At 39.2% G+C, this 24,254-nt stretch overlaps 1 protein-coding gene across 2 annotated transcripts in view; it reads right to left on the reverse strand.

Annotated features, from left to right (window-relative positions):
* Positions 1-6,770: 6,770 nt before the first annotated feature.
* Positions 6,771-24,254, reverse strand: part of LOC126469582 (diacylglycerol lipase-beta-like) — an 817,808-nt gene continuing 800,324 nt past the window's right edge. For both annotated transcript variants that reach the window (XM_050096710.1, XM_050096701.1), the window contains one exon: positions 6,771-8,876. In XM_050096710.1, coding sequence (XP_049952667.1) covers positions 8,690-8,876 — 187 coding nt within the window. In that variant the 3' untranslated portion in view covers positions 6,771-8,689. The remainder of the gene's footprint in view (positions 8,877-24,254) is intronic.

Here is a 24,254-nt window from a genome sequence, read left to right on the forward strand (position 1 = left end):
CTTTATAACCCAAAATACTCTTACACACTACCCACATCAAAAGAAGTAACGTAGAGTAACACTTGATAGTCCCCTTTTCACCTTCACAACCTTTACCCATATAGTACCTCGCAATCAGACTGTGCAAGATACTTGTGCTCTCTAACCATCATATTTCCTCCCACTCTCTTCTTAGTGGTCAGAGCTGATACTTGTGGCAAAGAATACAGAATGGTCCAAAAGGGTTGAATGTGTCCCATATGCATTTTGTTAGCTGCAGTTTCATATTTACTGGCGACAACATTTGAATTATCTGGTATGGCCCTGGGTATCTCTATTGCATGATGAATTCTTCATTTTTCCCTTTGGAGAATACAGATTAGTCACTGCTGTCCTACTTGATATTGTAGTAATTTATATGGGTTCTTCCCTATCCTCTCTTGGCACTCTTGGACCTTGGTGTTCTTCTTCAAAGTCCTTGTGAAATCGTGAAGTGACTCTTCATTCCTTCCAATTCGTGGTTTGAATACATCAAATGGCAAATTCAGTTTCTCCCATGTACCATGTCATGTGGAAAAGGACCAGTCCTAGTGAGCATTTTCAAATTGTATGTGAAACATCCCAGTCATTATGGCGACTGTTGATATAATAAGGCAACATCATACCAATAATACAATGCACGTGTTGTGTCCTGCTATCAGTTTGTGTATGCAGTGGGCTGGTTGTGAGTTTCTGAACCTGCCATAACTGATACAACTGCTTCATCAAATATGACATGAAACTGGCACCTTGATCCATGATTAGCATCTCAGGGACACCAAACTTCAGCAACAAATTATTACCCACAGCCTGTGCCATGATAATGGCAATCACTGCAATTTATCATGAGAAATGATCATTAATAGCAAGGACATAGTGGTTTGCCACTGGTGTCTGGCTAAACTGTCCTAAAATATCCATTCTAATCATCTCAGAAAGTTTGGTTGGCTCTGGTGACCTTTGAAATGGTATTTGCACACATGATACACAATTCCTTACATACCAACCTACATCTTTTTTCCTTGTTCTCCATCAATACTGTTCTGCCAGTTCTACAGTCTCTCACTCTACATTCTCCATGCCCAGATATCACATGATTGTGTGCTTCCTTCAACATCTCCTCTTATGGGTCAGCAGGGACTACCATGCATGGCACCATCTTAGTTGACAACCCATTGAGCACAACGAACTGTGGCTGCATTGTCAGCAGCTTGCATCTTGTGTCAGCAGCTTGCACACACTGCCACTGTGCCTGCACTATCCCAACCTCCTTGCTAAGTCCCTTTGTGTTACGATGACTCTTGCGGGTTTATAAATTACTACAAAATCAAACTCACTCAGCTTCATTGCCCACCAGGTGAGCCTACTAGAAGTGTCTTTTAACTCCAACAACCACTTCAGAGTTGCATGGTCTGTTAGCACTTTGAAATTTCTCCAATACAGATGACACCATATACCAATCCTAAAATCTCTTTTTCTGTCAGAGTAATTTCTTTTGCCTATGTGTAACTACTGTGAAGCATATGCCACTGGATGCTCCTTACCCTGTACCTCTTGGCTCAAAACACACCTTACTGCCTTGCTGGAAGCATCACATGACAGGATAAACTCCTTCTGGTAATCCAGAAAGAGCAATACAACACTTGTTGTTAAAGCATCTTTTAATTTTTCAAAGGCAACTCAACATTCTGCTGTTCACTGAAATTTCATACCATTTCTTAATAGATATGCAAGTAGCCATGCAATATCTGCAAGTCCCTACACAAATTTTCTATAGCAATTTGCCAACTCCAAAAATGATTGCAACTCTTTACTCAACTGGAGTGCTGGAAAATCTCTAGTGCATGTATCAAAAAAGGACTGAGCTATCCCACTCTAGATTAATAACCTGACCCAAGTAATTTACTTCCTTCAAAGCAAAATGATACTTCTCAATACAGAAGGCAAGATGCATAGATCCTAATCTCCTAAAAACTTCCTTTAACCATTGCACATGCTTCTCCATGTCCTTGGAAAACATGATGTCATCAAGGTACACCAAGCACTGGCATGGCTTTAAACCCCTTAGTACCCTCCAGCAAGGGCACCCATATGTGGGGGCAAGGGTCTGCAGGTTTCTAACAGGTTTGGAACTGGAACTATTTAGACTACTTGCAAGTCACCATTTGTCTTTCAAAGTACTCCAAAGTCCTAGCTCTTGGGCCCCCCTACAAACTATTGTATGGGTGCCCTTCCCTTCAGCAACCTCTGAAATGTAGATCATTCAGTTTTAAAACAAGTGGCATTCACTGACACTGGTAACGACCCCATGATAATGAAAATACAGTTTTTTGTTGGTCCTCTGGCACCGGTTCCACATGATGGTAACCATTCCATAGATCTAATGTAGGAAAGTAATAGCACTGCCCAAAGTTTTCCAGAGTTTCTGTAATGTTTGGTACTGGATATGTACCTGTTACTGTGCTGCTATTCAATTATTGATAGTCGCAATAGAACTTATACTTCCTTGTACCGTCTGATGACTTCTTAGGTATGATGACTGTTGCTGCATAGGGACTAGTACTCCGCCTGTATTATACCATTGTTCAGTTGCTGGATGACAATTTTTTTCCAAAATTGATTGTAATTGATGGGGTATTCTACAAGGTTTCTGTCACATTGGTGCATTATTTCCCATTAGGTCCCTGTGTTGCATTACCAGTGTTGCCAGCAATGGGCCACAAGAATTAAATTTTTATATAAAATCTTCCTAGTTACACTCTCTGTTCCCTTCAAATATTCTGCTCTTGTACATTATACAGCTGTACTAGTGGCTCGCTTTTGGCTATTGTCCACATTGACCTGTCTCGATGATCTTCGTCCAGAACATCTCAGTTGGCGACTAACAGCACTTTGGCCAAATTACTTCACTGGTGGTTAAATTATCTACACTGGAGTGAACCAATCTTTCACCATCTATTTCCTGTACGTGTACAACACTCTTATACACAAAGGTTGTGATGCATCCAACACCTCATTCTTTTCTAGTGGCTATATCACTTACAACACATTATCAGGTAGTTATGTGCCCACACTCATCCAGAGCAATTTTCTGGTGTCTTGCAGCACTTTATCACGTGAACTGAATCTTAGTGATTTCATCTGCAATTTAATTAATTTGTCATGATAGGTGAACTTTGCAGCTGTGTATCACTGGTGACAGCTTGCCCTAGCTAGAACAATGTTCCCCTGAGTTCCACTGTGAGTCACCATAGATGAGTTTTAGCATGATGACTACCCAGTAAATCCAACCCCAGAATTGTGCAGCACCTTTCACCTATATGAGGTATAACTTCCATATTCACTCAGAACCACTCCACACCAATCTGAAAACACAAACACACCAACCCCTGAGACTCTACATTACTATTATGTACACCACACAACTTGGAATGTGGGGAGTTCAACTGCCTCTCACCCAAGGTGTGCAGACTTGCCAAGGACATGTGTGCCTCTGAGTCCAATAAAAACCATTCTTAAAAGGCACACTTTATCTTTGCATTTTCATACCATCAAAATTCAGTGGGAACACTTGGAGTTCCTATTGATGTTTAACAGTTAACTATTTTGTCCTGGACCATTACACCTTCTGTTCCTACAATCTCATTGTCAGTGCACAACCACACCACACCTTTCACACTGTTGCTGGTGATATTGCCTCTGGATGTGTCCCAAACATCCCACTCGATAGCATTTTATTTTTCTCACAGTCTTGTTGTGATGTCTATCTCCTTGAACTATCCTAATAGCAGCAGCCAAATCTCTTAGGGTTCCTGCCCATACCTGCCTTGACATATCAGGTGGCAGTCCCCTTACAAAGACATACAGCATCCTATGCTCCACTTCTTGCAGAATAATTTTGTTTGATTCATCATTCTCCATTAGTTGGTATGTGTTTGCATTGATTTCTGATTCTGTGAACAAAATGCTCTACTGTCTCCCTATGCCTTTGTAACAATCCACTCAGTTGCTGCCAAAAAAATCTTGTGCCATTCTATTTCTTATAATAGTGCACAAGACCTTCCTTTAGCTGCTGGAATGTGAATGTGCTCCTTAACTCTTTATGACATCTAACAAATGATTTTGCTTCCCCTTCAAGTTTCAGTAGGACATTTGTAGTAATTGCTACTCCATACAGAAACCCAGCCCTTCAGTTGCCACTAAATTGTCTATAAATAACAACACATCCTTTGCCAGTTTACAAAATTGGGGTAACCAAACTGGGGATTGCTCAGTCTAATGAAGGGGCGGTCAACGTGGATGAAGCCCAATCTTCCATCATAGCAACTAACTGCTAAAGCATTTCCAAGTTATCTGTTCCAAACTGCACTCCTTGGTTTATCAAATACTTAATCACCTTCTGTTTAAACACTCCCTGTCTGACATTGAGGAACCCCTATTCATTAAATCGCATCAAACAGAAACCAAACACAATACCCCAACACAACTGAAACACTCAGAGATAACAATAAAGCACAGACAATCTGAAATAGTTATTCTAGAGTCTAAATCTAATAATGAGCCATGTCAACTCCATACATTGGATAGTAATAGGGCCATACTGATGGCACATGTAAACCTTCAGTAGTAATGATCAATACATGGTGCATTGAACATAATAGGTCACACTGTGTGCTCCCTGCTGTTCCCACAAAATTGCAAAACATTGATCAGCTCCTCCAGCTTAACAAACTCAACTTTAAGGTTCCTATGACATCCCCACTTTGCATTCATCTCCCTTGTATATGACCCAAGAGATGACAGCAATTAGTCCACTAACTTCACTGTGCTTCTCAATACCTTTAGCTGTGGCTGTAACTGAATATGACGTCCTGGATCCAGCTGCAGATAATTGTATTGATGGTGGCTGATGCCGCAGCACCCACTTCTATCACCAAAATTTAGAGGCCTGCAGTTGATGATCTCTACAGCAGCCAGATTGTGGTGAGGTGATGAGATGTTGTAGAATATTAACCACTGGTTTTTCACAAAAAACATTATTAATAACCAGACATTTTATTAATGAACCAGCTACAGACAGTGATTGTGATGGCGCTGATTAAACAAGCTTTGTCTTTGGTAACTTGTGGCGACACCAATGGCTTAACAGAGCTGCCGACTCTGATGTATTCTGTGGCATGTGTGCACTGTCTGCTTGCTGCTCAGCAGTTCAGAGCAGGATGCACTGGAAGATGCGTAATACTGTATTGAACCCTGTGGAGGAAGACAGCCTTCAGTAGTGATGTTCACCATTGTGAGTGAAGGCAGACCACAAAAGTAAGCCTGCACAGGGGAAGGCAGTTACATGTCTGCACTGCTGTAGTCTTGAATGGGTGCCTTCCAGGGCAGAAGGCTGGCAGCAGACAGAAGCAGGTCCAGAGGTGCCACGTCAGCTGGAAGGCTGGTAACTGCTTGTAAAACTTATGTCACCTCATACACCAGCATCGACCTCTCCTCACAGACTGCATACAACTGTCTCGAAATGAAGAGTGTTTATACTGACTTTGCACATAGCTGTTTTGCCAAAGCAATCCTTCCCATAACATAACCTCAACAAAGCCTGTGAGGCAAGTGTGAAGCAATCAGGCCTCTGTGCAGTAGTGATTCTGTCTTCCTGCTGCATTGTTGTTATTACAGTTCTGCCTCCTCATCTGGCATGCCAGTGTGATAGCTGCTGGTTTCATAACAGCAGTTCTTGGTGCATCTGATGTAATGGTGTTTGGTCAACTAAGGGCCGTTCGCAACGGCTGTGGGAGTGTCATCATTTTATTCAGTAGTACCAAAAAATAGTAGTGGTATTACAAAAGAGACCTCCTAAAACCTAAAATGAAGAACACAAGTGAGAAACTACAAAGCTTCTGTTATAATTCATTTCATGAGTAATTCTAGTTCTGTCTCTTATTTGCTCTCAGAGTTAGGAGAATATGTTATGCAGACATTTTCACAGAAGCAATCTGTGATGTTTGCTGAATTTTTATTTTTTGAGAAACTTAAAAATAAGAGATAAGATAGACCCTCTTTGCACTTTTGTTCCATGTAGCCAACAATATGAACACATTCATATACAAATTGTTGGACCATTAACATCATCTGAAGGGCACACCTATTGTCTAACTGCCATCAGTCAACTCACCCATTGGCTTGAAATTTTTCCTGTGGTCAACATCACCAATAAAAATGATGCTACCACCTGTTTTTGCTGGTGGATTGCTTGTTTCATAGTGCTTCTGTGAATTACTACCAATCATGGCAATGCAACAGTATACTGGGAAAATGCAGTCAGCCCACAAAATAGATTGCTTAAAACACACTTGTGTGACCCATCCTAGAAAACTGCTCAAATGTGTGGGACCCGTGCCCTATAGGACTAACATGGGATGTTAAATGTGTATAAAGAAGGGCTACATGAATGGTCACACATTTGACTCCTGTGTGTTACAGAAACATTGAGAAATCTGAACATGGATGTCAACTAGATTATCTTCTTGTACAGTTGTATAGACTGCTGCCCTCTACAATGCTTTTAGTTCTGGCTTGTGCAATGCAAATGTTCAGTTAGCTTTTGGTTATCTTTTATGGCCTCACAAAACATTATTAATTCTTTCACCTTCAAAAACCAGTAAATGTTAATTGTAAGAATACTGTCATGAAAGACTCTTTAAACATATTTTTTTACAGATGATAGTTATGGAAGCAAATCTTTTATATACATATTTACCTGTTCAACTGGTTTATTATTGCAATTTTTGTTGTAAGGCTTTCTTTTCTTTAAACTACATGTCCACAGTAACTGGCATTTAACCAGCGGTATTGCCTGTGCTTCTCTAGTTTTTGTTTCAGCAAGAAAGTAGGATGAATTTAGGTAGAATACTCTATGAACTCTCACACTCCACTCATTCCCTGTTACTCATTCATGACAAAGAGACATTTTCCTTGAACATTCATAAAACTTTCTGGATTTTGGCTTATACAAGACAATCACAGTGATTTTCTTCCAGTCTGTAGATCTCATACAATTTCTAGTAGTGTAAAAAATAAACATAACACACATATAACAGTTCATTTTTTTTTTATAAGTACAGCAATCTGTCTTACTGATAAGCTTATCTGAGAGATTATACAAGAGTTGAAAATAAAATAGAATATGGTGAATAACTGATATGAACCTTTTTATAAGCTATAGGTATTCACAAAAAATATATATAAAGTTTATGCACTTGTATTTATGAAGGACAAGGAGTCAGTTACAGTCTCTTAGTTTGTAGAGATTTTACACAAGAAAACACTTGAAATCTCTGTTTTAAAACAGTTTTACACTGTTATGGTAATCAGTCTCATTCAGGGAACAATCATACACAGCAAAATGAAATGGAATTATAAAATAAAGTGAAATACTTTAAAAATCTCGATCACTTGGCGCTCCACAGTTTCAAGATATTTATTAAAGGACATCATCTAAACATGATTAGCTGCACTCGAAATGTTTATTTGCCAAAGGTGTTTCGGGTATATAACACATCATCAGTGGCATCTGATCCAGAGAAACAAACAACCGTATGTATATCAGTATCTACAACATGACAAAGGTATATATAACAGCAGAAACATAAGTCTACTTACAGTATGTATCTCTATATGAATGTCATACATGTCAGTTGATATAATAGGATATAAAATCCATTGTATCACACAGCACACAGGTTGTCAAGTATGTTACTGCTGTCAAATCTTAGGCAGTGACTGTTCTGGATCAAGTCTGACATCGGTGTCATACAGCGTGATATGTTGGATTATTTTGCAATTTTATACTTTTTGTATTTTCTACTTTCATAATCCAACTGTCTAGAGATTGTATTTTACATATATGAATGCATGTCACATATGTATATAAATATGATCTTAAAAATAAAAAAAGATGGGTAACATAGACTTTTTGACCTGTCAGTTCCATGTTTACCCTCTATGACAGTTATGACAGATGTGACTAAGGATTGCCGCTGCCAAAGATCTGACAGCAGTAACATACACGACAACCTATGTAGTATGTGATAGGATGGATTTCATAGCCTAATACATTAACTGACATGCATGTCATTCCTATAGAGATACATGATGTAACTAGTCATACATTTCTGCTATTATATTTACATCTGTCATGTTGTAGAAATTGATGTACATACAGTAATTTGTTCTTCTGTAGCAGATTCCACTGAGAATGGGTTACGCACCTGAATACCAGTTTGGCAAATAAACATTTCAAGTGCAGCTCATGATGCTTAGATGATGTCCTTCAATAAGTGAAATACTTTGTCACATTGTTAAATACTTGAGAATTTTTACAACTAAAGCTAAACAAATGAATAGTGGCATATGCCTTTGTCATAGTATTCTTCAACAATGATATGATGATGGGTGGTTGAAAAGTTTCTCACAAAACACAGCTAAGCATCTGGATGAAAATGGTAATACAGTATGATGCTAGTTGTCACTTCTTCATCACAGAGCAGTGTAGAGACTCAATGGGTCTTTACTAATATGTTAATTTTCTGAGGTCTACTAACACTTGATATCACAGGAGCACAATGAATGACACATAGGACTGATTCTTCTCTGTATCAAATGCACAATTTCATTAAAGAATAGAAACATATGGTTTCTGTGGCCTGACATTCTGTTGATCACGAATAATTCTGCCAAGAATGTCATACACATTTTCAGGAAGATGATCCAGGAGCATCCGTGGCATAATCCGGAATTCTGTGAATTCCTCAGCTATGGCCCAGCGCATCTCATAGTCAGGACCACCTGTCCCATTTTTCCTACATACAGAAAATAATAATGTGAAAATGACTAATAACTTACTATTCTATGTGAGATAAATTATTTTCAAACAATACTATGAAATATTTGGAAAATAATTTTTAAAAAGCCCTCAGATATTATGTTAAAACAGTCAGTGGTTCAAAAGTGTGTTACATGAAAAATAGGAAAAGCTAAGTCAAATTGAAATTGTTGTCTCAGATTGTAAGGGTAAGAGGATTCAGATCTGAAAATTACCAATTGAATAGTCTATATTTGAGTTAGTTTGGTGTACTCAAAGTTTTTCAATGTTTATTGAAGTAATGATGGGATATGATTCAGAATTTATTCAGCATAATTACAGAATTCTGCAGGATCTGCTAGAACTTTGTACCTATTATAGAGGGCCATAGAACATCTGTGTGCATTAACAAACAATGGTTTTTAATTGTACTGGGTTGAGAGTACATGCACTCTCTTTGCAGATTTCATAATCACCATTGTATTTTGTTACTGTAGTATGTAAGTGCATAACTGAAATGAAATCATCAGCTGATTGGGTCCACACATTCTAGAGCCATTTTTGTTTGTGTTGGTGCAGCTAATGTGCGATTATACAATTACAGTTGACTGACATAGAATTTTGAGAATGCATATTGTAAAAATGAAACAGTGAATGTTCAGTTTTGACAGAATTTATGTACCTAGTACCTATACACAGAATATTTTAGGATTCCCCTTGATAGACCACAGTTGCACTACACGGAGGAAGCACCTAGAGTACTTCTGGAGTGTATATGGGGCTTTTAGGCTAGGCTACAGTCTGAGGTCCTTTGATGAATACTCACAACTTGATAAGCAAAGAGCAAAATCAGATTAGGTACAAAGTAAAGACATTTCGAATGTAAAGTTTTTAACAGTAAATTGCTGAGGCACTCATAACAAAATCCCTGAATTTATTGCCCTCCAGGGAAGTTGTTTTGCAAAAATAATACTCAGAACTAAGAGTTGCAAGAAACCCAAAGCAGATAACTCCAAAATATTTAATGAGGTATGGAATGTATATTGAAAAGACAGACTGGATGTCAAAGGAGGGGAGTGTTCACTGCAATTGATATAAATATTATTTGTATCAAAGTTAAATGTGAGTATGACTTCAAAGTTATCTGGATGCAACTAACTAGCCTAAGTGGACTCAACATAATCATTGGACATTTTTACCAGTCACCCAATTCTGATGCCACATAACAACTGCATAATCATCCAAAAAAAGTTTTTGTCCAGTAACGTAGAAGTGTTCTAACCATGCAGGATTAGTTGGAGGTGGCTTTAAACAGGCCTGACCTTACTGACAGTGTCAGTATAGAGACAGAGATTAGTGATCATGAAATCATCATAGTGATGATGTTACAAATGTTAGTTTTTATGTTTGAAAGAGTACATAAACAGCTGTTTACCTCTTATTCAGACAATGAATGGACATCAGTTAGTTCCAGTACAATGCACAATGAGGCAAAGATTAATCTGATTTTAAATCATGCTTCATTAATAAAGTTAGTAAAATTAATAAACCCATCAAAAAGACTAGGAGAATCCAGTATGATGTACAATACACAAGGAGGCAAAGTTTTTTTGGAAATTTGTGGTAAAGTCTTGTGGGACCAAACTGCTGAGGTCATCAGTCCCTAAGCTTACACACTACTTAATCTAACATTAACTAACTTATGCTGAGGACAACACACCCACCCATTCCCGAGGGTGGACTCGAATCTTCGACAGGGGGAGCCACATGAACTGTGTCTAGTCTCAGACTACGCAGCTACCCCGCATGGCAGGCAGAGTTTAATCTGATTTTAAATCATGCTCTGAAGAAGCAAATGGATTGCTACAGAGAGTACTCTTTGGCATTGGCCCATTACTTAGCTTGCATATACTGTGAATCTTTCTTTTTGGCGACTGTATAAAATTGCAAGTGATTCCTGTATGTAAAACAATTAAAAGAATGGACCTGTAAAATTACAGACTACTATCCTTATCACTGGTTTCCTGGAGAATTCTTGTGCATATTCTAAGTTTGAATATAATAAATTTTCTTGAGATAAAAAGCTTCTGCCTACAAATCATAACAGATTTAGAAAGCATCACACATGCGGAACTCAGCTTTCCCTTTTCTTGCACAAGGTGAATGAAGGGCAACATGCAGATTCTGTGTTCCTAGATTTCCAGCCAGCATTTGACATAGTTTCCGACTGCAGACTGTTAATCGAGATCTGAGCATAGAAAAGAGGTGCTCAGATATGTGAGTGTTTAAAGACATTTTAAGCAATAGTGCCCAGCTTGTGAGTGTTCATCAGAGACACGGGTTTCATCTATAGTGTGCCAGGGAAGTGTGATAGGACTGCTCTTGCTCTCTACATACACAAATGATTTGTTGGATAGGATCCTGCGATCTGTAGAAGGTACACTAGCATTTTTGGTTTTCATTGTAAATATTTATTGTTTATTCATGTTCTTCTGACATATTCTGCATGCTGGAAGATCTCCTCACTATGGATCAATTAGAATGAAAAGTACATCTAATCTAATCTCTAATCATGCAACTATTTGCTAATGATGCTGTACGGTAAGGAAGGTGAAAGTAGGGTAAATTATTCAGAATTTCTATTTTGTGTGATGAGTGGCAGCTTACTCTAAATGTAGAAAAATGTAAGGTAATGCAGATGAGTAGAGAAAACAATCCAGTAACATTCGAATACAGTATTAGTGCTGAGCTGCTTGACACAGCAATGTTGATTAAATATCAAAGCATAAAGTTGCAAAGCAATATGAAATGGAATGAGCACATTCACCCATTAGTAAGGAAAGTGAATCATCAACTTTAGTTTATTAGGAAAGCTCTAAGGATTGTAACTCATCTATAAGAAAGACTGCATTCAAACACAAGTGCGACCCATTCTTGAGTATTGTGTTAGTGTTTGGAATTCCCACCAGCTTGAATTAAAGGAAGACATCGAATTAAATCAGAGGTGGGCTGCTAGATTTCTTAGCAGTAGGCAGGTATTACAGATATGCTCTGTGAACTCAAATGGGAATCCCTGGAGTGATCACAGCATTCTTTTTGGGAAACACTATTGAAAAATTTTAGAAAATGGGCATTTACAGCTCATTGCAGAATGCTTCTACTGCCAACAATGTGTAGTTCATGCAAGTACCATAAAGAAAGGAAAGAGGAAGTATGGGTCACATGGAAACATACAGACAGTCATTTTTCCCTCGCTTTGCTAGTGAGAGGAAATGAAATGATCATATGGCATTGCTGGCTGGGATGTCCCATTTGGGTTCAGCCACCAAGTGCAAGTCTTATTTCATTTGGTGCCACACTGGGCAACTTGCGCCTGATGATGAGGATGGAAGGATGATGAGGACAACACAACACCCAGTCCACGAGCGGAGGAAATCTCCGACCCAGATGGGAATCGAACCCGGGCCCAGTGGATGGGAGGCAAGCACATTACCACCCAGCTAAGAAGGTGGACCATTAGTGAGGGGAAGAGGAAAGAGAATAACTAATAGTGGTATGAGGTACCCTTTGCTATGCACCAAATGGTGGCTTGTGGTGTGTGTGTGTGTGTGTGTGTGTGTGTGTGTGTGTGTGTGTATGTGTGTGTGTAGATGTAGATGTAACCTAAGATAGAACAAGCTGAATGTAGTCTAGATGATTGAGCAGATAGGCATTGTTTTGCTAAGAATCAGTTTTGCTACTTCATCTGTTATAATTTGATGATAAGCACACCTGATGTGAAAGACAGTATAAGAAAAGGGAATTTCATCTATTTAGTTTAGTCCTGATGATGAGCCTCCTTTCTCTTCTGAATTAAGGAAACCTGAATAATTGGAGATGTTCTGGCAGGTTCAATCAGTTGCGTAATGAGCTTCATTCCATGAGGACTACCTCCCATTACTGTGTGCCAGCCCAATATAAAATTTCATGTTACCTTTATCACCAAACAATGGAAACTTCATGTAGGAATTAAGTGTACGTCCTGTCTGCAGTGTAACATGTTTTCTTTATGTAAGTACCAATCTATCTTTTCCTGCATTGTTGACCTTTATCACCTTTATTCTGGGCCAGTTTGAGAACATTTTTCCACACAAGTGACATATTATTTGGTGGCTCTTCCTCCATTTTTCGACACAAGTGACACGTCATTTCACCTCCCCCCCTCCCTCCCCCCCCCCCCCCCCTCCATCCCCTTTGCCCGCCTTTCCTCATACATTCCTTGCTGCTCCTTGGCCTCTTGTAAGACCTATAAAAAATAAACCAAAATCTGGTGAGAGTGGAAATGAGTTGTTTTTGCTAATAATTATGATGTGCCCTGTGTAGACATTGTGCACTATGAGCACCTCTGGTGCCTCTCTCACAAGTGGCCACTTGTGGCACTTGAGCCGTAAACAGGTCCGTCTATATTTTACTGATGTATTTGTCAATGCCCAAGCATAAAAGGCACCTATCTTGACTTGATGTTTACAGTGTGATATCTTCCACTTACTACATCCTGTTATATTCTAATTCCCTTTTTTTCTTGGCTAACTCGAAATGAAGTCATCTGCATTTATTGAATTTCATAAATTGATAAAGTATATTTATTGAACAACAGTGACCTTCGCTTTGACTAATAAATGTGTTTTCATTGTACGGTTTTGTTTTCATTACATTAGATAGATATTAGACCTTTGGATAGGAAACACTTGTTTGTGTTCTACCCACTGCAGTTTGAATGATGCCTGACAGTGATTTCCACATCTCTATTGATAATTACTGATTTTTTTCTTTTTTCCTTCTTTCAGTATTGACACTGCTGCCATCAGTTTCCTGAAGACTCCTGATATTTCTTTCCATTTTCATTCCATTGTAACAGATAATTTTAAAATACGTAAGTTTCCTTCAGTATGAATAGTGGAACAGAGCTTTGGTAGGATTATGGACTGACAGACCTGCATTTAGTTAAAAGATAAGAAGAGGGGAAATTAGACAGAGAGCAACTTGGGGGTTGCAGATGGAAGATGGAGCTTTTGGTGATAATGCTACAGGGTAGGAGGGGAGAGGGGGAGGGAGACGGGGATGGGGTAACTACAGCCCACGCAGACAGCACAAGACAGAGTTTTGACTAAAGAATGAGAAACTAGCCAAAATTCAATATCAATTCCTGTTTCTATGATGATTCATAGCACATGAGATTGAGCCCCTCCCACTTTGTTGCCAATGACCTGAATGTCAAAATCCCCATTTCTTGTGTACAACACATCATTTCACAGAGACATCCTATGTATATCCTCATACAGATATGGATTTTCCACTACTGTACGCAGTTTATATTATCATATGCTTAACATACTTTTCGTTACTTCGTGTCCTTGGAAGTTGAAAAGTAAAATTTACTCACATTATTTGGCTTATGATTTGTTCCTAACTTTACAAAAATAAGTTCTTTTCAGAATATTGTTAATAATATCCCAATGTACATTCGATTTCTTTCTTAAAATTATGAATAGTCTTGCTTGTTGATTCAAAAGCTGGATTGAATATAAAAATCTGTATGAAGATACTGTGGTAGTCAAAAGATTGAATGATCATCTCAAAAAACAAAGTTAAATAACTAATTTTTTGTTTGTTGCTGGTACATGTCTGTCTGCAGTCACAGTACACAGTGAAATGAAATGAAATGATCATATTGCATTGTTGGCTAGAGCCCCATCCAAGGAAGTTCAACTGCTGAGTGCAAGTCTTATTTCAGTCGACGCCACATTGGGCGACTTGCATGCCAGTGATGAGGATGAAATGATGATGAGGACAACACAACACCCAGTCAACAACTGGAGGGAATCCCCAACCCAGCTGGGAATCGAACCCGGGGTCGCTGGATGGGAGGAAAGCACGTTACCACCCAGCTAAGCAGGTGGACGCAGTGAAATACATGTCGCCAATAGAGGAGCCAAAGCAAATTGATACAACCCAAAGGTAAAGTGAAGTGATGTGTGGTAATTTGTTTTCTGCATTTGAAAGATATCAACACTGCAGCAAATCTTGCTGAGTTGGTGGAAATGTCAGGCATTGATGAACCATAATATCACACTGTGGTTAGCTGGCCCAGACATGTTGAGTGTGGTCATACAAGTTTTAATGATGAAGAACAAAGTGGTAGACCATCTCTCTATGATGAGCCAGGATATACAAGAGAAGTGGAGGCCCTGGTACTTGAAGCCTAATTGTTTACAAGTGAGGTGAGAGTTGAGGAAGGGAAAATCAGTTGTACATCAGTTTACATCTCGCACAGCATTTAGATCATGACAAAGGGTCTGCCTGCTGGGTCCCATGACTGTTCACACCCTTTTGAAGATCTTGCAGAATTAAATCATCAGCAGAAATATTGCAGCTGTCAGGCCAATGCAGATGATGTCTTTAGCCATCCAATCACATCACTATGACCCTGGGAACAAAAAAGAAAAGCAAGCATTGTCACCAAAAAAGGCAAATACACAACCATCATTGATTTTTTTTCCCTGCATCCCCTCTGCATCTCTCCTGTATTCTCTAGAAATAGCTCCCAGTGGTCTCTTCATCTTTCCTTAGATGAAGAAAAAGCATTGTATGGCAGGCATTTCCAGAATGACAAAGGCATGATTTTCAAGATGTGACAGTTGAGACACGTTAGCTAACCAAGTCTGGACAAGAAGAGAATAGAAGCTTTTGAAATGTGGAGGGTAAAAATTGTAGAACAACAAATGAATACACTAAGCAGATTCAGAAGGATGTAGGTTGCAGTAGGTATTGGGCGATGAAGAAACTTGCACAGGATAGAGTAGCATGGAGAGCTGCATCAAACCAGTCTCCGGACTGAAGACCACAACAACAGCTAACCAAGGCCTCTGCCAAGCCGCTGATCATTTGGAGAGAAAAAGAAAGTCCACATTGGCAGATGAACCATCACCAAGTCTCATGACTGCAGTTTCTTGTTTTTGAGATGATAGTTTGGTAGTTCCCCCCCATGAACCATGGACCTTGCCGTTGGTGGGGAGGCTTGCGTGCCTCAGCAATACAGATAGCCGTACCGTAGGTGCAACCACAACGGAGGGGTATCTGTTGAGAGGCCAGACAAACGTGTGGTTCCTGAAGAGGGGCAGCAGCCTTTTCAGTAGTTGCAAGGGCAACAGTCTGGATGATTGACCGATCTGGCCTTGTAACAATAACCAAAACGGCCTTGCTGTGCTGGTACTGCGAACGGCTGAAAGCAAGGGGAAACTACAGCCGTAATTTTTCCCGAGGGCATGCAGCTTTACTGTATGATTACATGATGATGGCGTCCTCTTGGGTAAAATATTCCGGAGGTAAAATAGTCCCCCATTCGGATCTCCGGGCGGGGACTACTCAAGAGGATGTCATTATCAGGAGAAAGAAAACTGGCGTTCTACGGATCGGAGCGTGGAATGTCAGATCCGTTAATCGGGCAGGTAGGTTAGAAAATTTAAAAAGGGAAATGGATAGGTTGAAGTTAGATATAGTGGGAATTAGTGAAGTTCGGTGGCAGGAGGAACAAGACTTCTGGTCAGGTGACTACAGGGTTATAAACACAAAATCAAATAGGGGTAATGCAGGAGTAGGTTTAATAATGAATAGGAAAATAGGAATGCGGGTAAGCTACTACAAACAGCATAGTGAACGCATTATTGTGGCCAAGATAGATACGAAGCCCACACCTACTACAGTAGTACAAGTTTATATGCCAACTAGCTCTGCAGATGACGAAGAAATTGAAGAAATGTATGATGAAATAAAAGAAATTATCCAGATTGTGAAGGGAGACGAAAATTTAATAGTCATGGGTGACTGGAATTCGAGTGTAGGAAAAGGGAGAGAAGGAAACATAGTAGGTGAATATGGATTGGGGGACAGAAATGAAAGAGGAAGCCGCCTGGTAGAATTTTGCACAGAGCACAACATAATCATAACTAACACTTGGTTTAAGAATCATGAAAGAAGGTTGTATACCTGGAAGAACCCTGGAGATACTAAAAGGTATCAGATAGATTATATAATGGTAAGACAGAGATTTAGGAACCAGGTTTTAAATTGTAAGACATTTCCAGGGGCAGATGTGGACTCTGACCACAATCTATTGGTTATGACCTGTAGATTAAAACTGAAGAAACTGCAAAAAGGTGGGAATTTAAGGAGATGGGACCTGGATAAACTAAAAGAACCAGAGGTTGTACAGAGATTCAGGGAGAGCATAAGGGAGCAATTGACAGGAATGGGGGATATAAATACAGTAGAAGAAGAATGGGTAGCTTTGAGGGATGAAGTAGTGAAGGCAGCAGAGGATCAAGTAGGTAAAAAGACGAGGGCTAGTAGAAATCCTTGGGTAACAGAAGAAATATTGAATTTAATTGATGAAAGGAGAAAATATAAAAATGCAGTAAGTGAAACAGGCAAAAAGGAATACAAACGTCTCAAAAATGAGATCAGCAGGAAGTGCAAAATGGCTAAGCAGGGATGGCTAGAGGACAAATGTAAGGATGTAGAGGCCTATCTCACTAGGGGTAAGATAGATACCGCCTACAGGAAAATTAAAGAGACCTTTGGAGATAAGAGAACGACTTGTATGAATATCAAGAGCTCAGATGGAAACCCAGTTCTAAGCAAAGAAGGGAAAGCAGAAAGGTGGAAGGAGTATATAGAGGGTCTATACAAGGGCGATGTACTTGAGGACAATATTATGGAAATGGAAGAGGATGTAGATGAAGATGAAATGGGAGATACGATACTGCGTGAAGAGTTTGACAGAGCACTGAAAGACCTGAGTCGAAACAAGGCCCCCGGAGTAGACAATATTCCATTGGAACTACTGACGGCCGTGGGAGAGCCAGTCCTGACAAAACTCTACCATCTGGTGAGCAAGATGTATGAAACAGGCGAAATACCCTCAGACTTCAAGAAGAATATAATAATTCCAATCCCAAAGAAAGCAGGTGTTGACAGATGTGAAAATTACCGAACTATCAGCTTAATAAGTCACAGCTGCAAAATACTAACACGAATTCTTTACAGACGAATGGAAAAACTAGTAGAAGCCAACCTCGGGGAAGATCAGTTTGGATTCCGTAGAAACACTGGAACACGTGAGGCAATACTGACCTTACGACTTATCTTAGAAGAAAGATTAAGGAAAGGCAAACCTACGTTTCTAGCATTTGTAGACTTAGAGAAAGCTTTTGACAATGTTGACTGGAATACTCTCTTTCAAATTCTAAAGGTGGCAGGGGTAAAATACAGGGAGCGAAAGGCTATTTACAATTTGTACAGAAACCAGATGGCAGTTATAAGAGTCGAGGGACATGAAAGGGAAGCAGTGGTTGGGAAGGGAGTAAGACAGGGTTGTAGCCTCTCCCCAATGTTGTTCAATCTGTATATTGAGCAAGCAGTAAAGGAAACAAAAGAAAAATTCGGAGTAGGTATTAAAATTCATGGAGAAGAAATAAAAACTTTGAGGTTCGCCGATGACATTGTAATTCTGTCAGAGACAGCAAAGGACTTGGAAGAGCAGTTGAATGGAATGGACAGTGTCTTGAAAGGAGGATATAAGATGAAGATCAACAAAAGCAAAACAAGGATAATGGAATGTAGTCTAATTAAGTCGGGTGATGCTGAGGGAATTAGATTAGGAAATGAGGCACTTAAAGTAGTAAAGGAGTTTTGCTATTTGGGGAGCAAAATAACTGATGATGGTCGAAGTAGAGAGGATATAAAATGTAGACTGGCAATGGCAAGGAAAGCGTTTCTGAAGAAGAGAAATTTGTTAACATCCAGTATTGATTTAAGTGTCAGGAAGTCATTTCTGAAAGTATTCGTATGGAGTGTAGCCATGTATGGAAGTGAAACATGGACGATAAATAGTTTGGACAAGAAGAGAATAGAAGCTTTCGAAATGTGGTGCTACAGAAGAATGCTGAAGATTAGATGGGTAGATCACATAACTAATGAGGAAGTATTGAATAGGATTGGGGAGAAGAGAAGTTTGTGGCACAACTTGACCAGAAGAAGGGATCGGTTGGTAGGACATGTTCTGAGGCATCAAGGGATCACCAATTTAGTATTGGAGGGCAGCGTGGAGGGTAAAAATCGTAGAGGGAGACCAAGAGATGAATACACTAAGCAGATTCAGAGGGATGTGGGTTGCGGTGGGTACTGGGAGATGAAAAAGCTTGCACAGGATAGAGTAGCATGGAGAGCTGCATCAAACCAGTCTCAGGACTGAAGACCACAACAACAACAACAGTTTGGTAGTTAAAACTTCATGCCTACCACTTGTACAAGGGCTGTTCATAAAGTACTGACCTTATTTTTATTGTTGAAACCAACAATGTAATTAGTGTGCACACACTCTGTATGTCTGTAGGCATGCATAGTGTGCATGCCTAATCTATTTCAAGACTGAGGAAATAACCAGTCACTGGCTAGCCACTGACAAGTGACCATGCATAAGTGGTAGTCATCGGATTTTTTATTGTGGGTAAAATGACAGAAAAACAGGAACAACATTATTGAATCAAATTTTGTTTTATGCATGCCAATTCTCAAATTGAAAGACTTCACAAGATTCAACAAGTGTCTGGGGACAAAGCAATGGGTGCCACACAGATATAGGAATGGTACTACTGCTTCAAAGGTGGCCACTCATCAGTGAAGACTGAAGCATGTGCAGGTAGGTGCTCAACATCTGCAAATGAGGTAGTTACTGAGCATGTAAGGACCCTGGTGATGCAAGATAGACAATCCATGATCAGAGAACTTGCAGAGGATGTTAAAATTAGTACTGGATCCATTTATTCCATCTTAATAGAACATTTGGATCTCAGCAAATCTGCTAACAACTGGGCAGAAGCAACTTCATTTGGAGATTCCACAGGACATGCTGGATACTGTGTACAGCAATCCTAACTTTCTTAACCAGTGATTACTGATGATGAGGCCTGGACTTGTGGGTATGACCCATAAAGAAAGTTGCAGTCATCATAATGGAAGCATCCACCATCCCTGAGTCCCAAAAAAGTGAGGTGGGTCTGCATCAATGTGAAAGTCACGCAGACCTTTGTTTTACTCCAAGGAAGTGGTCCATCATGAGTATGCCTCAGAAGGTATGAATGTCAATAAGGAGTACTACACATCATCTTCATGAAGCTGTGAGTCACAAATAGTTGGGCTTGTGGGCAGTGGGCAGTCAGCACCTTCACCACAATAGTGGACCCATTCATCACTTTCAATTAATTCAGAGTTTTTTTTTTTTTTTTTTTTTTTTTTTTTTTAACCAAGCACAACAAGGCTGTAATTTGGCAGTCTCCCTATTCCTCTGACCTAACCCTGAGTGACTCTTGGCTTTTGCCTAAGCTGAAAAAGATTCTGAAAAGGACTAGATCAGAACAGGGAAGACATTATACAGAATCTGGTGGAGAGCTCCACACCATATCAAAAGAGGCTTTTCAGCGATGCTTCCAGCAGTGGCAGCAGTATTAGGTTGTCTATTTCTGATGAGGGCCTTGTTGGCCGAAAGCTCACTTTCTGACAGTCTTTTTGTTGTGCCTATCTGCAGCTCAGTATGGCTAGTAGCAACTGTCCTTTTCATTGTATCTCAATAAAGATTGGTTCTATAAATAAAAACCATATACTTTTTGACCAACCCTCATAGATCACAACTCAATGAAAAGAAAAGGTTCTAATAGGAATGTGAGCATGTAGGGAAGATAATAACTAGCCAACCTTCCAAAGCCCACTTTCAGAGAATTTTCTCCTGTAGACATTCAGGTCCATCCTTCTGCCCCTGTGCCAGCCTCATAGCCCCACTGGTACTTTCTACCCCACCTGTATCTTTCTTTTATATAAGTTCATACGCTCATCATTGTAACATGGCAGCCAACATGAAAGTTCAACATGTTTCTCCACAGAAATGAGTTAATTTTGCCATTAAAAAGAAGGCATGTGGAAATTGTAAAGACGAAATCATAAAGTTAAAGGAAAGTGCGTCCAGCTTACAGTTTATAATAAGCATCCTGAAAGTGCTATCTCAAATTTTCAGCTTGGAAAAAGTGAGCCAAATACTCAACAAGTTCCACAAAGCATTGCGCCTGCTAGCAAAAATTAGACTAAAGTCACTTACAAAAACAGCATGCAAGAACTATAAAATTATGTAAATGGTAAAAGTAGACTGTGATATCCCAACAAGCTGCATCAAACCACATGGGAAGAAAAAGGTCATCAGAAACAAGGAATGACAGAGTCGCTTTCAACCACACAAAAAAAGCAATTCAACTGTGAATGTAGTTGCCGACAATGAATCAAAATTAAGTGTTCCTCAAGATGGATAATCAACTAATATGGACAAAAAAGACAAAACAAACAGTACCACCATGCAACACCCAAGCACCAGAAGGCCTGAAAATAGTTTTCATCAACTACCAAAAACATATAAAATAAACCTATTTGCAGATAGTCAAGGACAGAAGATAGCAGCTGAATTTCAGTCTACAAGCAATCACAAAATAACTAGCATAGTGAAACCAGGTGCAATGCTGAGCTATCACGTGATTTCCAGCACGGTTTCAGAAGAGGTCGAAGTACCACATCAGTAGCAGTACAATTTGTTCATCTTGTACTTGAAAAAAGAAATGAAAAATCCCAAGCAGTAGGAGTATTCCTGGACCTCTCAAGGGCTTTTGATAGAGTTCATCATGACATGCTCTTATCAAAAATTGCAAAGAGTGGTATCACTGGAAAACTCATACAATTGCTAGAAACATATTTAAAGGGTAGACAGCAGTGCATGGAGATTATGTACTCCAATGGAGCAATACTGGAGAGGAGATCAAGTATAAGAAATATACATTTTGGTGTTCCTCAAGGCTCCATTTTAGGTCCAGTCCTATTCATATGCTATGTAAATGATTTCCCAAGTTCTCTTGACAATAACCAATTGATCACTATTATGCAGACAATACATTAGGTGTCTGCTATGCTGGCAGTGAGCCCAGCCTAGTTGAAGAGATACACGAATTTACTGAAAAGGCAAGAGCTCACATTGAAAGAGAGAACCTAAATGTAAAGATAGAAAAAAAACTAATATTATTCACTTTAAACCAAGTGGTACAAACAGACAAAATATTGTGATTGATGAAATTCTATCAAAAACGTGTACAGATTGTAATTTCAGGCAGTGACTTCCATGGGCCATGACATGAAAACAGCAACAACAAATAACAACTTTTTTCATGTTCTTAGTGGGAACAAATGATGTAGCAAAAAAAAAACGAAATTAAAGACCTAGTGGTCTCACCCAAAAGAAGACCACATGAGCTGAGAAGCTTAAACATGATTGTCTTCTCTGTTCACAACCAACATGACTTGCCAATCTGGTCATGCATAAATAAAGAAGAGCAAATAACCAGATCCAGTCAGTAAACAGATCCTAAATATATGCATGAAACTCAAAAATGTTACATTTGTGGTCATAAGCTGCATAGGAAGAAGATTCCACACATCCCATGGCTTACATCTCAAGAGACTAGGGAAGGACTTAGTTATAACACAGATTCAAGAAGTAGTGAACAACAAACTGAATGTGCAGTGTTGTGCTGCAGAGGCTATCCCTGTCAAGGACAAAAATAATGAATACTTGGGGAAAAAACCACAAAATGCCAGGTCAGTAAAACAATACATCAGCAGGACAAAAGTGATGTTTTTTTTAGGACAATAAATCCTTCCACCAGTGCAACACCAGATACAAGTGTGTGTGTGTTTCATTTGTGTCTCAATCAGACTTCAGTCCTCATGAGAATGATCCATCACTTTTGCATTATAATGTACAGGGTTTAGGAAACAAAAACTGTGTGTGCAGGATGGACAGGTATCGGGAGAATACAGCAACAGTGACGGTCAAACGGCATGGGCAAGTGGTTGCCTCACTCATCACAGAAGTTACATGATCAACAACTGGAGCAAGCGTGCCTTGCTCTGTGATGCTGCTATGTCAGTCATTATTATGAACAGTTGAATTACGTAAAAGAAAAGAAAGACAATTTTTACATACTTTTATTTACTTACTCACTTACTTACTCTCTAGAGTTGCGGATGGTGGACTTGCGAGAACCTTGAGAGATTTTTGGAACTGTATTTATTGTAAAAGTACTTAACAGTTTCTGATGGACCGTGAGCCATTGTGGTTACGAAATATGATTCATTTATGTGCGAACTATTATGTGGTGATCTGTTTGTGGAAGTGAAGTATAGTAGGATTGATTTAAAAGTATTTTGAGTGTATGCAATCATTTTAAAAGTAGAGAAAATTCCTCCAAACAGCATCATATCTTCAGAGAAAAAGTTGGACAGATCATCGCAGCCAACTATCCTGAAAAGAAGATCTGCAAAGCACCTCCAAGTAAGGCCAATCATGAAGGGAACATGTGAGTCTTGCGCACCCGCACCACTTTGCTTCCTCTTGTCGCTGAAAACTGCCAGAAGTTAGAAGGAGGTTAATTTAGTTTTAGGAAAAGTAGGGACGTATGAGAAGCTATTTTAACATTGCGACAAATAACAGTGGGCATATTTATTGGAAAAATAAGGAAACATACTTTATATTTGTATATTTGGAGAAACTATTGATAATGTGCAATGAGATAAAATGTTTTTCATTCTTAGGTTATTACAGGGGTAGAAGAGATTCCATTTTCTTGATAAAGCAGACTGGTAGTAAGAGCAGTAAAGAATTGATACAAGAGACCAGATAGGAAAACTGTCAGGTAAGATTGCTCATTATCACTATTGATAATTTGTGTGTAGTGTACAGGCAATGAGGGAAGTAAAAGGCTGTCTCAGTGTGGAAGTTTTCTGTTAACAGACAAAAAAATCAGTCATGATATGGTTCACTGATGACTTAGCAGTGGTCAGGGGGAGGGAAAAACAACATGAATGCAATCAGATGCTTGATGAAATGGAATATGTGCTGACTGATGGCTGTAGTATATACACAAATAAAAAGGAAAACTAATGTAATCATGAACATAGTGGCTGGACATTCTGGATGGCTAAATGTTAGACTTGGAGAAAAATATTTTGAAGATGTAGGTAAATTCTGCTACCTATGATGTTGAACATATAAATAAGGAAGATGCAGGAAAGATGTAGTAGCAATGATTGCTGAAGATAAAAGGGCTAATTATAAACAGAAGCAACTGGTAAAATCCAAAAACATGAATCCTGTGACCAGAAAAGATTCATGAAAAGTTATGTTTGGAGTACAGCTTTGTATGAAGTAGTACATAACAATGGGAAAGAAATAAAGTAAATAATTAGA

This window comes from Schistocerca serialis, chromosome 1 (assembly GCF_023864345.2).
Source record: "Schistocerca serialis cubense isolate TAMUIC-IGC-003099 chromosome 1, iqSchSeri2.2, whole genome shotgun sequence".
Classification (NCBI taxonomy): domain Eukaryota; kingdom Metazoa; phylum Arthropoda; class Insecta; order Orthoptera; family Acrididae; genus Schistocerca; species Schistocerca serialis.